The sequence below is a fragment of the Aulonocara stuartgranti genome (genome assembly GCF_965226115.1).
Source record: "Aulonocara stuartgranti genome assembly, chromosome: 20".
In the NCBI taxonomy this organism is placed as follows: Eukaryota; Metazoa; Chordata; class Actinopteri; order Cichliformes; family Cichlidae; genus Aulonocara; species Aulonocara stuartgranti.
Genome location: NC_138956.1, coordinates 21413002 through 21427172, shown reverse-complemented (window position 1 = coordinate 21427172; position 14171 = coordinate 21413002). Strand labels below are relative to the sequence as shown.

The window sequence follows — 14171 nt, the reverse complement described above, 5'->3', positions numbered from 1 at the left end:
TTTGTTGTAGTAAAGGGCAAGATTTTTGATGTGGTTGATTTCATGTATTTTTTTTTTCTTGAGATGTACTGTTTCTAATCATGGTTAATATCTATCTTTGTGTCATTCTCTGTTCTTCTGCTAATATACGCATTACAACATATACAGAAAAATATACAAATATGTCCCTGTGGTTTCAGCATGGGAAAGGTGTGGCTTGAGCAGAGCATGGCCTTGCTTAGAAGAACGACTGCACTGTCCCTTGTGTCCCTGCTGCACTTAGACACAATTACGCTAATGCTCTCCTACTTCCTCTTTGTCTCTGTCTCTCTCTCTAAGTTAGACGTATGGAGCCTGCTACTGCCTGTTTTAAACTAGCTATCAAAACACCAGTCCTTTTCCCCTTGCCCGATCCCATTCCTCAACTCCTTACCCTCCCCATAGCTACTTTTAATAAGTTTTCGTATGACAAACTGTTCACTGTCGTTCACAGTCGTCTGTTGTGCCCATCTGCCAGCTGATGCAGAGGTGGACCTTTGTCTCTCTGTCTCCCTCTCTCTCTCTTTCTCGAAAACCTCCCCAATTTTCACGTGGGTCTGGTCCACCAGGCGTGGATTTATTCCAGGGTGGCATTCACATGCTAGTGAACCATGTCACCAGGAGACCTCAGGGACACAGAGCCACTAATATCCTCTGTGGCAAAAATGGGCTCTGTTTAAACTTCTGACCTATACCACTTTACTCTCCAACAGGGGCGGCCGCTCAGAGAGCAACAAGAGGTAGCTGCTGCTGTTATACAACGTTGTTACAAGAAGTACAAACAGGTAGGCACCATAGTGCGTAATGTCTGAAGTTTTCAAAACATAGCCAAATCTACATCAGCGTTTACGTCTCAGTACTTCATTCATTATCTTTCCCTTTTCCCATCTACAAGCTAACATGGATAGCCTTGAAGGTAAAATGTTCTCATTGCCATCAGCTGATGTAATCGCCACACTTGTTGGTTGTGTTCTTCCACAGTGTGAAGCCATAGCACTGTTCGTCAGCAGTAACGTATTGCTTTGTTCATGTCGGCAGTATGCACTTTATAAGAAGATGACGCAGGCCGCCATCCTTATCCAGAGTAAATTCCGCAGCTACCACGAACAGAAGAAGTTCCAGCAGAGCAAGAGGGCTGCCGTGCTCATTCAGCAATACTACCGCAGCTACAAGGAGTTTGGCAGGCTGAAGCCACACCACCGCGGGGCTGCTGCTGCTCTGGTGCAGCACAAACTAAGGTAGACGTTCATCCACGTACTGAATTAACTGAATCACTCGAATCTATTCATTCTGAAGCTGAGACATTATATTAATGAAGCGACCGCTTTGTTAAACTACATTATACAAAATGATGTTCTTGATTTATTGGACTTGACTTTGTGAAAATACCCTTTTAATGAGAGAAGTCTAAGCACTTTGGAGATGACTCATAGTCATTTTCAGTTTATTAATTGTAGTGTGTTTTAAATGGGCACCTTTTAGAGTTTCAGTGAAAGATAAAAGTTAAACTATGGCTCTGCAAAAGATGCTTTTCCGGACAGTGAGACGCTGTTGTCTGTCTGGTGTTTCATAGAAGTAGTCTGCTCACAAAGAGGCAGGATCAGGCTGCCAGGAAGATTATGAGGTTCCTACGACGTTGTCGCCACAGGTAGGCTCTGTCACTGTCTCAAACACACGATAACATACTCATTTATACATAGGCTAGATAGAGTTCACTGTCAGATTTACTGCAGCGGTTGGCCTAAAAGATTAATATCTCATTGAGATGATCAGTTAGTCATTGTAGAAATTGCTGCCATGTTTTCATCCATCTCTAGATTATTTTTTTAACTCTGTGTAATGATTTTATTTTTGTGGAAAATAAATGGGTAGTTAGAAATGTCCCCAACACCTAAGCTCCACCTCCCTTCCCCTCACTATACCTGGCCCCCACCCGTTCTCGCCCCCTCCTTCACAGTACCTACTGTGTGCTAATAGCTGTCTGGTATTGTTTTGCTGTTTATGCCAAGCCCCTTGATGGACCATAGACTGTTCAAGCGGGTGAGTGCAGCCTCAGCAACTCAGTTCGTGCCTCTCTTTCTCTCTCTCTCTCTCTCTCTCTCTCGCTTTCTCTCCTTCTCGCTGTTTATTCCGTATGCCTCTTTCTCTCTTACTTCCTGTTATGTCTCACTCTTTAATAATACAATTATCTCCTCCTGAGGTCTCAGCATTCGCATTCTCTCCCTCCTTTCCTCGCCCATTTTCTCTTTTGCTCTTTCTCTCCCACCACCTTACCCACCCTTCCTCATTATCCATCACTATTGCTTGATGCCTGCTTGCATGAAGGCTGCCGACTGGAGCCACAGGTGGACTGAGAAGCTCAGATTTAGAGCAGAACATATCAAACTAACAACTTGCTTATGAATGACAAAATCACAGAAACACTTAACAGATACTACTTTGACTCTCTTTATCTCTGTCTTTCTCTCCTTGGAAATTACTTTTTGTTTATGTTTTTTTTCTTTTCAGCTTTTTGTGGTTATGCAGTTTGAGAGAACAGGAGGCTTTTTCTCAACCATCTTTTATTCTGCTGCATGACAAGTGGTGACAACTATGGGCCTTGCTTTTATACCTTTAGGCATGCTATGGGCCTGGTGTTTCTCAAGTAGCTGTCTGTCTGGCTGGCTGACTGTGTGCAATGTTTCTAGCCACTCGACAGACCGCGAGGGGATTTAACCCCTCTCTAACTTCTGTTTACTAAAACTGTGTGAAGCTGTGTTATGCCCACTGAATCATCAAGACAAACCAATAAATAAGCCAATAGTGTACTAAAAGATTCACCTAAATGGGGAAATGGTGCAAACATTGTATGCATAACTTAACCTCTGATTCTGAGACATTAAGATTACATGTGTTTACTCTTTTTTGGATTAGTTGTATGTTGTTCAAAACTAGGTTACCATGCTTTTAGAGCAGATTAGATTGTTAATGTTACCACCTGTTATTGCAAGTGTGTCCTCTGTACTGTGATATAGGTTTGAAGCCGTTACAGAAAACAAAAAACCCCCACACATATAATATAAAATAGTTTATTTCTAACACCAGGACAACAACACAAAGCTTTAATGGATCCATACCTCCAGGCAGTATACCAGCTCAGCATGACAAGATCCACCACTGCATCTAATCATGCAGCATCACAGTCTGCTTCTCTTCAATACATACATGTTGTAGTATTGGTCTTCTCAGAGCTAGTCTAAATCCATTACAAAGTGGTGGTTGTTTACCATAAAGTTAGCCTTTACGGTAAAGCTAATTGTTGTAACAGGCACTACTTGACTGATAATGAATCAGTCCTTTGTGGAAAGTTTAACTTTGTTTAATCTGCTATTGTTCATAAAATCTAGTGTAATAATGCATGGATTTTAGGCATAATGATACTGAGCAATAATTCTATCTGTCAGAATACCACATACTGGTAGATTAGCTGAGAAAAACTGTAATTATTATTAACAATATTGTGATAATACTGTTTATGTATCTGTATTTATTTTGTCACATTTAATCCCACTTCTAAATATTTTGTTTTTACTAGTAATGACTCTGTAATTATGCTATAACAGTTCCTTTTGTTCATTACAAAGTGAAAGCATTCTGACCAGCATTTCCTTTCACAGATGGGCTGTACTTCCTACTACTGGGCTGGTTTGATATTTTTATGTGTATGTGACTTAGTAAACTCAAATCATGGCTGTTGCATTCATGGACACTTTGTTTTTTTCTGTGTTCCAGGGTGAAAGAATTGAAAAGGGCCAGGGAACATGAGACCCCTCAGAAGAGCTCCCTTGCGATGTGACATCACTCTCCTGACTCCTCTTTTCTTTTTTGTTTGTACCCGAGACATTTTACAAGAGAAACTGAGAGAAAAAAAAAAAAAGAAACACCACCAATGCAAGCACTGCAATTATTACTACTACTGCAGTGTTACTGGTTCAACTGCGATTACATATACAACAGCATTTTTTTCACATATCTATTCTTTCCACTGACTTGATTTTGGTTGGAGAGTGGCAACTTCTACAGGATTATAAACTAAAAGGGTAGGGGTGGGGGTGCAGAACATTAGCTTCTTGGCATTTTTTTGCACTTTTTCATGGATTGCTTTGTCTTTTTTTGAATATGAAGAGGATTTGGACAGTGAAGGAAGCAAACGCGGGACAAGAGGTGTAAACTGTGGCTGCTGCAGAAGATCTCAGAGGACAGAGAGACCATGCCGAAATACTCTGAGCTCTAATTGTATTTCATAATTTTTTAAGTGACCAAACAATTCATTTGAAGAAGGGATTTTTTTTACCAAATATATTAATAACCCACACGCCCACTTCTATCCACTGCTGTAGATTAATATTCAGCTTAGCCCAACAATTCCTCCTGTCCCACTGTGCTCTACCCCACCAGTCTACCCACACAGGTGGAGCTACAAATGAATGTAGTTGGGGGCTTACCATACTGAAGCAGATGGGGGATCAAATATTTGTTTTAAGATTTCTTTAAAAAAAAACAACTATGCTTTATCATATATATATTGTCACTTTATTACTTGAATTGTTCCACACTGTCCAATGTATTTCTTCCATCATGTCCAATGTATTGGTGATCTGTATCTTCAGGCTATATGTTGTTAAATCCTACCAAGAAAAAAAATGCATGACTTCTTGGCAAGAAAAGTCTTTGCTTGTGTGCTTTGGTCTAGTCTTTCAGCCTATCCTCTGGTTTTGGTTTTGTTTCCACTCTATTGGTCCACATATCTGTACTCTTCTCTATGAATTCCAACATTTCATTGATGAAGCTATCCCTGTATTGTCTGATTTCTTTGTATTTCATTTTGGTTTGCCTTGTTGGTTTGATTGCTTCTTCGAAACCTACAAAGTGGAAAAAAACCTGGCTTATTTTGTGTTGTAATGGTTATGGTCATGCAGGTTATTACTGTTTTTTTGAAGTGAACTTCAGAGCCTGTGAAGGTTTTTGAGGGGAAGATCACATACATTGCCTTGACGTCTTAGAGATTCTTTGAGGGGTCCCTAAGCTTGTCCCAAAATAGGGGTTTGACAAATCCATATTTTTGACAATTGAGCGATTTCTGTATATAAAGAAGGCTGAAAGTACGTAGGGATTTAAAAAAAAACATGTACCCAAGGGGGATTGTATTTTAGAAATATATTATTTTATTCATTAAAATGGGTCAAAAACAGGTAAGAGACAAAAACAGAATATTTGTATAGTTTCGTTTGAATGCCTAAGAAGTATGGTTGTATTGTTTGTATATAGTGTAAATACCTGGGATAAAAATGAGCTATGTGCATGAAAAGTATGAACAGAGTCAAAAGGGAAAAAAACAACAAAAGCAGTAGTGGCTATGCTCTGTAAAATTAAAACTATTTCACTATTAGAGTATTTTATTTTATTTTGATTGTTCTTGAGAAGAACATTTTGCTAAAGCATGATATTATTGCAATATGAAAAAATAAAAAATACTGTATTTAGTGTTAGGAGAAGTCTTCAAAATTATCTTAAAACAAGTATGGTTGTGTTTATTTTATTTTCATTTCTTTCTTTTGGGCTACCAAGAACCTTTTGCCAATGGTGCCAAGGTATGTGAATGCTATATAGCTTAAGAAGAAAATTAAGTTAATTTTTGCAGAACAGATAATCATCCAGTGAAATACACACTAGCACTGAAGATCATCACATCAAAACTGGCAGAGGATCGCAAAAACGTTAAGGTACACAGTTTGCAAAGAAAGTCATATTCGTGCTGAAAGCATTTAAGTCTGTCACGCGTGCACCATTTCTACAGATAAATAGAGCATTTATCAATCACCGAACACACCGTAACAAAGTTGAGTTACTTTTTTTGTTGTCATTGCAAATGGAATGTGCTGATTTCTCATTGCTGAGGTATTATCTGATCTTTAAGATTGTAAATGGCAGCCTTGCCCGTGGTGGACATATAAAACAATTCACATTGTTACTCTGTCCCTGAAAAAGATGGGAGTAAACATGCAAACTTTAATTTACAATTTGCTGCATCGACCGACACTTGGAGAATTCAGAGTTGTTCCTCGTAGTCGAGTAGTGACGGGTGTTTCTCTGTACGGTGTTTCGGTTAAAAGCACTGGATCAAGGCTGCCACAGTCTAAATGTATATGTTGTATTCCATGTCAGAAAAACGCGTTTAGTTAAAAACCACATGTAGCATTATGTCCATGACCACATTTCTTTGCCAAGCAGCTGAAAACAAGTTTGCAAAATGAACTGTGCCAGCAGTCAAAGGTGCTAAAATGATTCTAAACAGAAGGATGGCACTGAAAGTAGTCACTGTCCTCACTACAGAGTCCAAACAACTGCAGAAACTAAAGTGCAAACCAGTGCACTAGTGCCATTTGTAATTATGAAAGATAAGATGCATTTTGTGCATCGGGTTATTTATAAAATGACAGTATAGCAGAGAAAATGTAATTGGGATGGAGGAACAATTTGAGAGATAACAACAGTAAAGCTGCTGGTTCAGAGGTGCCTGTTGGCTGCTGTTTAATCCCTATTATATATTACCACCATAAAGTCTATCCTGTATCCAAGTATTGATACGTGATTATTCAGCCAAGTGCCACTGGAAAACTTGAGTTTTGTTTAGTGAACTGTTGTCATGTTTGTTAAATTATAATTAAGCCAAATGTGTATTTTTCCAATTTATTTACTTGAGTCACTGTTTTTTTTAATTGTTTGTTTTTTGCTGTTGTTTTTCCAGTCACCTGATATGTAAACGTAATTTCCAGAGTGTTTATGTAGGAAGTGCCTATATTCATATCCTAAAAACAGTAATCCAGTTTCAGAATACTTGCATTGTATCTGAGGTTGATGTGAGAGAACGCGGTCACCCACAGACAGTGTTCTATCTTCCACATAAATACACACGATCGCCACTGTTATACCATTCCACTCACCAAAGCCACAATTATATGCCTGCACACAACACTTATAATACAGCACTCAAGCTTGTCAACATGCTAGCTTTTTTCTTTCTTTGTTTTTGTCTTCTTTTCCATTTTTTGTTGGAACAGCTTGTTAAAAACCACATTTAGAAATGCCACTACTGGAGTTTGTTGCCTTGCATTCATCCTCTAGTCTGTGGTTAGAATGCGTAGCCAATGCAATGTTGCGGCAAAAAGGAGAAGGATTTATTATGCTTGCATGGGTAAAATAGTTAACTGGGTGACAGAAGTGCACCTAAAGCATGCTTATTTTCCTAGAATCGGTAGTCAGATAGACTTGTTAAAGGACTTACTGTTCTGTAAAGCAATGAACATTGGTTTGAGGTGTCACAGAACTCAGAAAGACAGAGGGCATGTGACTGAAGGGCAAACCTACTAATTGAGCCAGTGATCAATACTCAGTAGCTACTGATGATTTCATGGCAAAGCATGAGGACGGGATTGTTTTTAGACAAGCTCTAACTTTTTGTTTTGTTTTTGTTTTTTAAAATCCTTTTTAATCAGTAGATTCCCAACTTCAAATAAGACAAAAGGACAAGGGTAGAGACATTGTGACAGTATATATAGCAACTAAGTGACACACGGTACACACAAACACACGCACAAGACACCGCACAGCACACATGCTGACATGTCAGGTGTCAATTTCACTTGTACATTGAGTGGTGAAGGCAGCATTGTTATTATTTATTTATTTTTACCCAGACTGAGGGACTGGTTCACCTCCCTTCTGTATTTTACTCAGGGTGCCAAAACGGGGAGGAGGAAACAGAGCAGGACATGTGATTCACAGCAAGAGAAGCTGAAATTCAAAACCCCTTCTAGCAGACAAACAGGTTCAACAGTGCAAGAGTGAAATCTTTAACACGGCTTGCTGTAGTGTATGAACAGTTTCCTCAAAATAACCTCAGTACACACAGTACTAGAGCCCTGAAATGATGGTTGTTTATGTATATGTCTTTAAGATAAATGATTTGACGCTTTTTCGTAGAAAGCTGTCATATTATTGTGTAACTTTGGCCACTTCTTTAGGCCTTTATAATTCATTTAGGTGACAGTGTAGAGGGTATTTATGATTAAGAGTGTAGCTGTATGAAAAGCTTAAATCTTGTTTTTACTGCCATTTGTGAATGGGACGGCAGGTTAGCTGACAGTATTACTAATTTCGAGATGTTCTGTGAATTGACCTGAGAATCTGCCTTTCCTCCTCTTCTTTTTCCGAAGCACCCCAACCAGAGAAAGGTAGGCACATCAGGACAACAGAACACAAACAGATTTACAGTATATTCCACTTGTTGACACAGAGCAATAAAGAACTATTTTGTGGAGACCTTATAGACCTAGCAAAGTTTAAAATGATTGGACACATGTAGTCGACTTACTCTTATGCAAATGCCAGTATTGCAAGACAAGCATTCAGTAGTTTATGGACAGCAATTATATGGCACCCTTTACCGAACTGCACGTTTTCATCAATTCCAAACTGAGAAGAAAAAAAAAAGGCCCTGCTTTGATAGAAAGCCATGGGTCCTCGACACTTTGCATGTGAACTAGTGTTAGATCTATTTTCCTCTCCTCTATAGCTGTCTTTCTCTCTGTCTTTCCCTGTTATGTGACCCAATTTTTCTCCGCTCCCAACCCCTATCTTTAAAAGTTTCATGTCCTCTTGGTTCTCCTAATGTGTTTTGCTTTCCTCCTTTTTCTCCCCTTCTCTTGTTTGTAAGTTTTATTTTTGTAATTGTGCATGTACAAGCGTCACTGACTCGATGGATATGTTTAAAAAAAAAAAAAAAAGAGATTTCAGCTGCTGAAGCCATGCAAAACGTTTTGAATTGCCCTTAAAATATGGAAGATGTTTTCTGAATGCTTTATATTCTTTCTGCTGTAAAATAATAAAAAAAGGAAAAAATGAAGAAAACTCGAGAACCAACTTTGCAAAGTCTTTTTGTTTCCTTTTTCTTAATTTACGGAAGGCATAGTGGGTTCACCTTTTTCCAAGAAAAGACAAATACATGATTTATTTACAATATTTTTTTATTTCTGTTCAACGAACAGTGCTATATAATCTTTGACTTTCACGTCTAAAAGAAATTTAGCCATACATTGGACAACCAATGACTTTATATGTGGATTTCACAGTTCTAACTAAACCCTAATAAATCATCTTAAAGCCTCTTAGCAATATGTTTCAATCACAGATGGGGCATTTTGTGTATGTCTGTATGCGCGTGTGAGGGTGTGCGACTGCACATGCGCTTTATGCATGTGAGGTATTTCTTATTTATTTTGGCTGCATGTGCCAGTGTGAGTGTAAGATGTTTGATTTTTTTTTTCTTTCAGTGCAAGCCCTGCCTCGTGCCTGTTTTCAGTCACTGTTTTAGACACAGTACTTCCAGAAACACTCTGAATTCCCTCCTCTCTTCCTGAACTGTTTCCGGATGCCCAGCGCATGGCTGAAAGGATTTAGGAGACTTTGTTTCTCCAACAGGACCTGAAAGACAAGATAAAGCGATTTAGTGAATTAGTCACAGGGTGTTGCTCACATTACTTTGATGTTTTAGGAATAGCATTCACTGAAAACCTACCTCTCTTTTGAGCCCCCTAGGAAGCAGACCTGTTGTTCTGACACCTGAGAGAAAAGGAAACATGGTAAACATATGCTGATAGCTTAGCTGTGTTTCTGGGAATGTCAGTAGAGTTCATTTAAAACAGATGTACTGTATTTTTTCTACTCTTATGATGATGGTTGCTAACGTTAGCCATGGTTTGTATGTGCTATGTAAGTTTAGGCCCTGTGTGCTCATTGTCAGACTATTTTTTCTGCTCTTAGATCTGCATGATGTGAAAAAAGGGGATCTCATAAAAGTACATAGATATGTTCATTTGGTTATCTCAGGCACTCGTCTCTGTTTGAAAGGGGCAGCGACTCAGAAGAAAGTGGGCCTAAATGAGGAAGAGGAGTTAAAGTTGGGGGGTTTTCAGGCAGTAGATAAATGAAGGGGCTGTACCAAGTGTAAGATTTTTAAACTGTAACTAATGCAAAGCTACTCTAGCAGAACACAGCATATGAAGTATATGAAGCTCAAAATGTGCAAATGAGCTTTAAAAGTAAGTAGTGCTCTAGTAAGCATATTACTATGTAACTGTGTATGAATCCACATCTAAAGCACACTCTTTTCTGCAAAATTAAGTCATGTAAAGTCACGTTTGGTCAATGCACGTTTCTTACCATCTCTGTTGATCTCATCAGATATTAGAGTGGAATATCTAGGGCCTGTACCGTCCTGCTCAGAGAGAGGCAGGTCATCCAGACTGCTGATTCCTCGGTCCTCCGCTGATACTGAGGGGAACCAAACAAGCCCACACAGTTGGTAGGAACACCATTGAGAGGTACGGATTCGTGCTGTGAACATTTTGTAATCTAATCCTCACTGGTAATCACAATAAAGCATTCGAAATAATTGAACAAAAACTCAATCTCCTCTCTGATGGCAGAACTTTGGCATGTGAACTTTGGCAGAGCAATCATTGTTCAACACTGCAGCTCTAAAGTAATTACTTCAAGGCCCCAGGACATGACTAGCTTGCCATTAATCGTTGCAAATTATGTTTTATTACTAAAAATGCTAATCAAGGGACTGACACAGGGAATTACTTTGTATAACAGCTATAATAAAGATATTACTTTCCACTCACCAGGTCCTGGATACGGCATCTCAGCAGATTCTGTAATGGGGTGGGCCAGCAGTGGGCTTGAGGCCACAAGCACAAAGGCCCAGGAGAGAAGATGGTTACACTTCATCAGTACTGATGGAAGTGGCTCTGATTTGCACAGAGGGTGAAAAGGAGAAATCTACGTGCTCTGCTGATCCTAACGGTGTTATATAGTTGAAGCTGTAGCCTAACCCCTTCCCACCCACTTCCTGCATGATGCACAGCAGACACAGACCTTTTCTTGCTGCTACGGACGACAACATCATCCAGAGTCGCACTCTTGTGATAAATCAACAGGTGACTTATAGTCTCAATAAAAAAAAGATGTGAGTTGGCCCATTCTTCAAGGGCATAGTCATATTTTACCTGCTCTTAAGGTTGATTGAATGTTTTTTTACTGACTTTGTAAAAGGTATCGAGGCAGGTGTTTAAGATGTCACGTCAGTGTAATCCCACGAGGGAGCAGATGGAGAAACAGGGCAGACAAATGACCAATATTTTTATACTACTAGTTCATTAAACTCTTGGACCATTTGAATCCTCTGGCTGTATCTCTGCAAACAAAGCCCAGCAAACCCCTAATAAATCTGTAATTATTTAGAGAGGTGGAGTGGACATGTTAAAATGTTGAGGGCCATGTTGTCTATAAGCCGTCTGACATTTTAAGACAACAAGAAAATGCTTCCATGGACCACTGAATCAGACTGATTGATGCATTTTATTTAGAAGCCTGGCGGTTTTAAGCTTTTATATCTGTGCTTTCACGTCTTAGTCATGCAGTAAAACGAAACTTTATGAGTACACCAAGCATCACTGCTCAGCCTAACAGAGGCTTGGCTATTGAGTATGAGATGGGTGATGGGAGGGGGGAGTTATTTACAAAGTCATATTTTGCACCTCTCTGTGTAATTTGTATATTTATTAGATGTATGACATCAGCGTTCAGTCCCTGATAATGAGAGCCAATGAAGCAACAGTGACATTTTATTTTATGCTTTGCATGCCAGACACTCCATTAGGTGTTGCTATATATCATGAAATGCAATTAAAATTTATATTCTGAATTAGTCGAGGCCAGTGTGCCAATTCCAAGTTATTTCAGCATCTATAATAGACTATGGCTCCCCCAAACTTGATGTTTTTCCTACTCTATGCAGTCCTTTTGACAATTTAATCAAGAATTTCCTCCAGGCATCGGTGTTTTTGGGAAAACATTTTTAATTGCATTTTATAATAGCATTTTTAATGCAGTGTCGCCTGATCGCCATATTCACGAAATCTTTGAATGATATTATGTACTGTAGATGGTGAGATATTCAAAATCTTTCCAACTTTACATTGAGGAACATTACTCTCAAAGTTTTCCACAATTTTTAGATGCAGTTTTTGTTTTTCGCAGATTGGTGAACTTCTGCCCATCTTTACTTCCCAGATACTCTCCCTCTTTAAGATGCTCTTTTTATGTCTATTCATGTTACTGACCTGTTTCCAGTTCAGAATGTTTGTCCAGTTGCTTCTTTTTAATACCACTGACCTTTTCAGCCTTTTTTTAGCCTTCTTCCAACTTTTTTCAGACATGTTGTGGCCATCAATTGCAAAATGAGCTATAAAATTTTCATAAATCAGTAAAATGTGTCTGTTTACACATTTTTATGTTCTGGTGTGAATAAAATATGAATTTATAAGATGTGCAAAAGTGATGTTTGGTTTATTCACATTTTACACAGCATCACAACTTTTGGAAATTGAGATTGTACTAAAGTTTATTTGAAGCATGTATAAGATTTTATCTGGCTGAATTAGACAACTGAAATTTCTCAGTAAATCACATGATAGGGTTGGGCTGGTTTCTCTGTGGGTTCACCCGAAACCTTGGCTGATTGTGACCCACACCCGTTTTCACACCTTGGCTCTCGTGATTAGGTAGAGGATCAACAGGGGGTCGACAACCCTCCCATGCGGCTTAAAATCTGGGAAAAAAGACTCAAACTCTTTCATGGCATGCATTTTTAATTTCTCTTTGTTATTTGGGCTGATTGGGCAAAATTTTGTATTGTGCTCTAGACAACCCAAAATGTGATGTCTACACACCAGGTCCTAGGAGGTTAAAGAAGTCCAGACGCTTTTCTTTCCAAGCTCCTTAGACTACGATGACCTGGATGACTGAGAACCTTTAAGATAAGATAAGAGATAAGATAAGATAAAACTTTATTAATCCCTCGGGTGGGTTCCTCTGGGAAATTCGGTTTCCAAAAGCACAGCACCGACAGAAGTTACAGTTACAGAATATTATATATATATACACACACACACACACACACATATATAAATACAGAGACATATATAAATAAAATATATGAAGGGGATAAATAGAATAAATAGGAATAAAAATAAAAATACAAGTGAATTGCACATTTCAAGTATTTAGGTCTATTGCACCATTGACTATTAACAAAAGTATTGCACAAAAGCTATTGCACAGTGAGGTGAAGAGGCACTACAGCTTAGTTGTTCCCCCCTCCTTTGTCCACCTGTTCCCCCCTCCCTCCAGAGAGGAGTTAAACAGTTTGATGGCGTGTGGGACAAAGGAGTTTTTAAGTCTGTTAGTTCTTGTCTTGGGGAGAAGCAACCTGTCACTGAACAGACTCTTCTGGTTGTTAATGGCCGTGTGCAGAGGATGCCCAGCATTGTCCATAATGTCCAGCAGTTTTTTTAGTGTCCTTTTCTCTGCCACTGTCACCAGAGTGTCCAGCTTCATGCCGACCACAGAGCCAGCCTTCCTGATCAGTTTCTCCAGCCTGCATGAGTCCTTCTTTGCTGTGCTGCTCCCCCAGCACACCACAGCTTAGAAAAGTACTCCAGCAACCACTGACTGGTAAAACATCCTCAGGAGCTTCCTGCAAATGTTAAAAGACCTCAGCCTCCTGAGGAAGTACAGTCGGCTTTGGGCTTTTTTATACAGGTGCTCTGTGTTGCATGACCAGTCCAGTTTATTGTCCACCCACAGCCCGAGGTACTTGTACTTGTTGACCACCTCCACCTCCTCCACCTCTATCTGAACCGGCAGTGGACCTTCTCTGGACCTCCCGAAGTCCACAATCAGTTCCTTAGTCTTTGAGGTGTTGAGTTGCAGGTGGTTTGTGTGACTCCATGCGACAAAGTTCCTCACCAGACTTCTGTACTCCTCTTCCTGATCATCCCAGATACACCCCATGATGGCTGTGTCATCTGCAAACTTCTGAATGTGGCATAATTCAGAGTTGTAGCAGAAGTCAGAGGTGTACAGGGTGAAGAGAAGAGGGGACAGCACAGTTCCCTGTGGTGCTCCTGTGCTGCTGACCACAGTGTCAGACGTGATGTCCTTCAGCCTGACAGACACAACTGAAAGTTCCATCTCTCCATCTCAGC

General features: G+C 39.5%; 2 protein-coding genes and 1 long non-coding RNA gene across 3 annotated transcripts in view; 2 read left to right on the top strand and 1 right to left on the bottom strand.

The window, feature by feature from the left end:
- Positions 1–8967, top strand: part of camta1a (calmodulin binding transcription activator 1a) — a 278847-nt gene extending 269880 nt beyond the window's left edge. The window contains 6 exon segments of the mRNA XM_082517771.1: positions 732–803; positions 914–934; positions 1057–1256; positions 1592–1666; positions 2028–2058; positions 3790–8967. Coding sequence (XP_082373897.1) covers positions 732–803; positions 914–934; positions 1057–1256; positions 1592–1666; positions 2028–2058; positions 3790–3822 — 432 coding nt within the window. The 3' untranslated portion in view covers positions 3823–8967.
- A 459-nt stretch (positions 8968–9426) lies between these two features.
- On the bottom strand, positions 9427–12417 carry LOC309696563 (urotensin-2-like; the record flags this gene model as incomplete). The annotated part of the gene is made up of 4 exons (XM_082517837.1): positions 10746–12417; positions 10279–10389; positions 9635–9678; positions 9427–9540 (listed from the first exon to the last, which is right to left on the bottom strand). The coding sequence occupies exons 1-4, from the start codon at positions 10849–10851 to the stop codon at positions 9427–9429; spliced, it is 375 nt and encodes a 124-aa protein (XP_082373963.1). The 5' UTR covers positions 10852–12417.
- Positions 9504–10841, top strand: LOC309696564. The gene is made up of 3 exons (XR_014273541.1): positions 9504–9698; positions 10300–10439; positions 10749–10841. It is a non-coding gene; the product is annotated as an uncharacterized lncRNA (long non-coding RNA).
- Positions 12418–14171: the final 1754 nt, after the last annotated feature.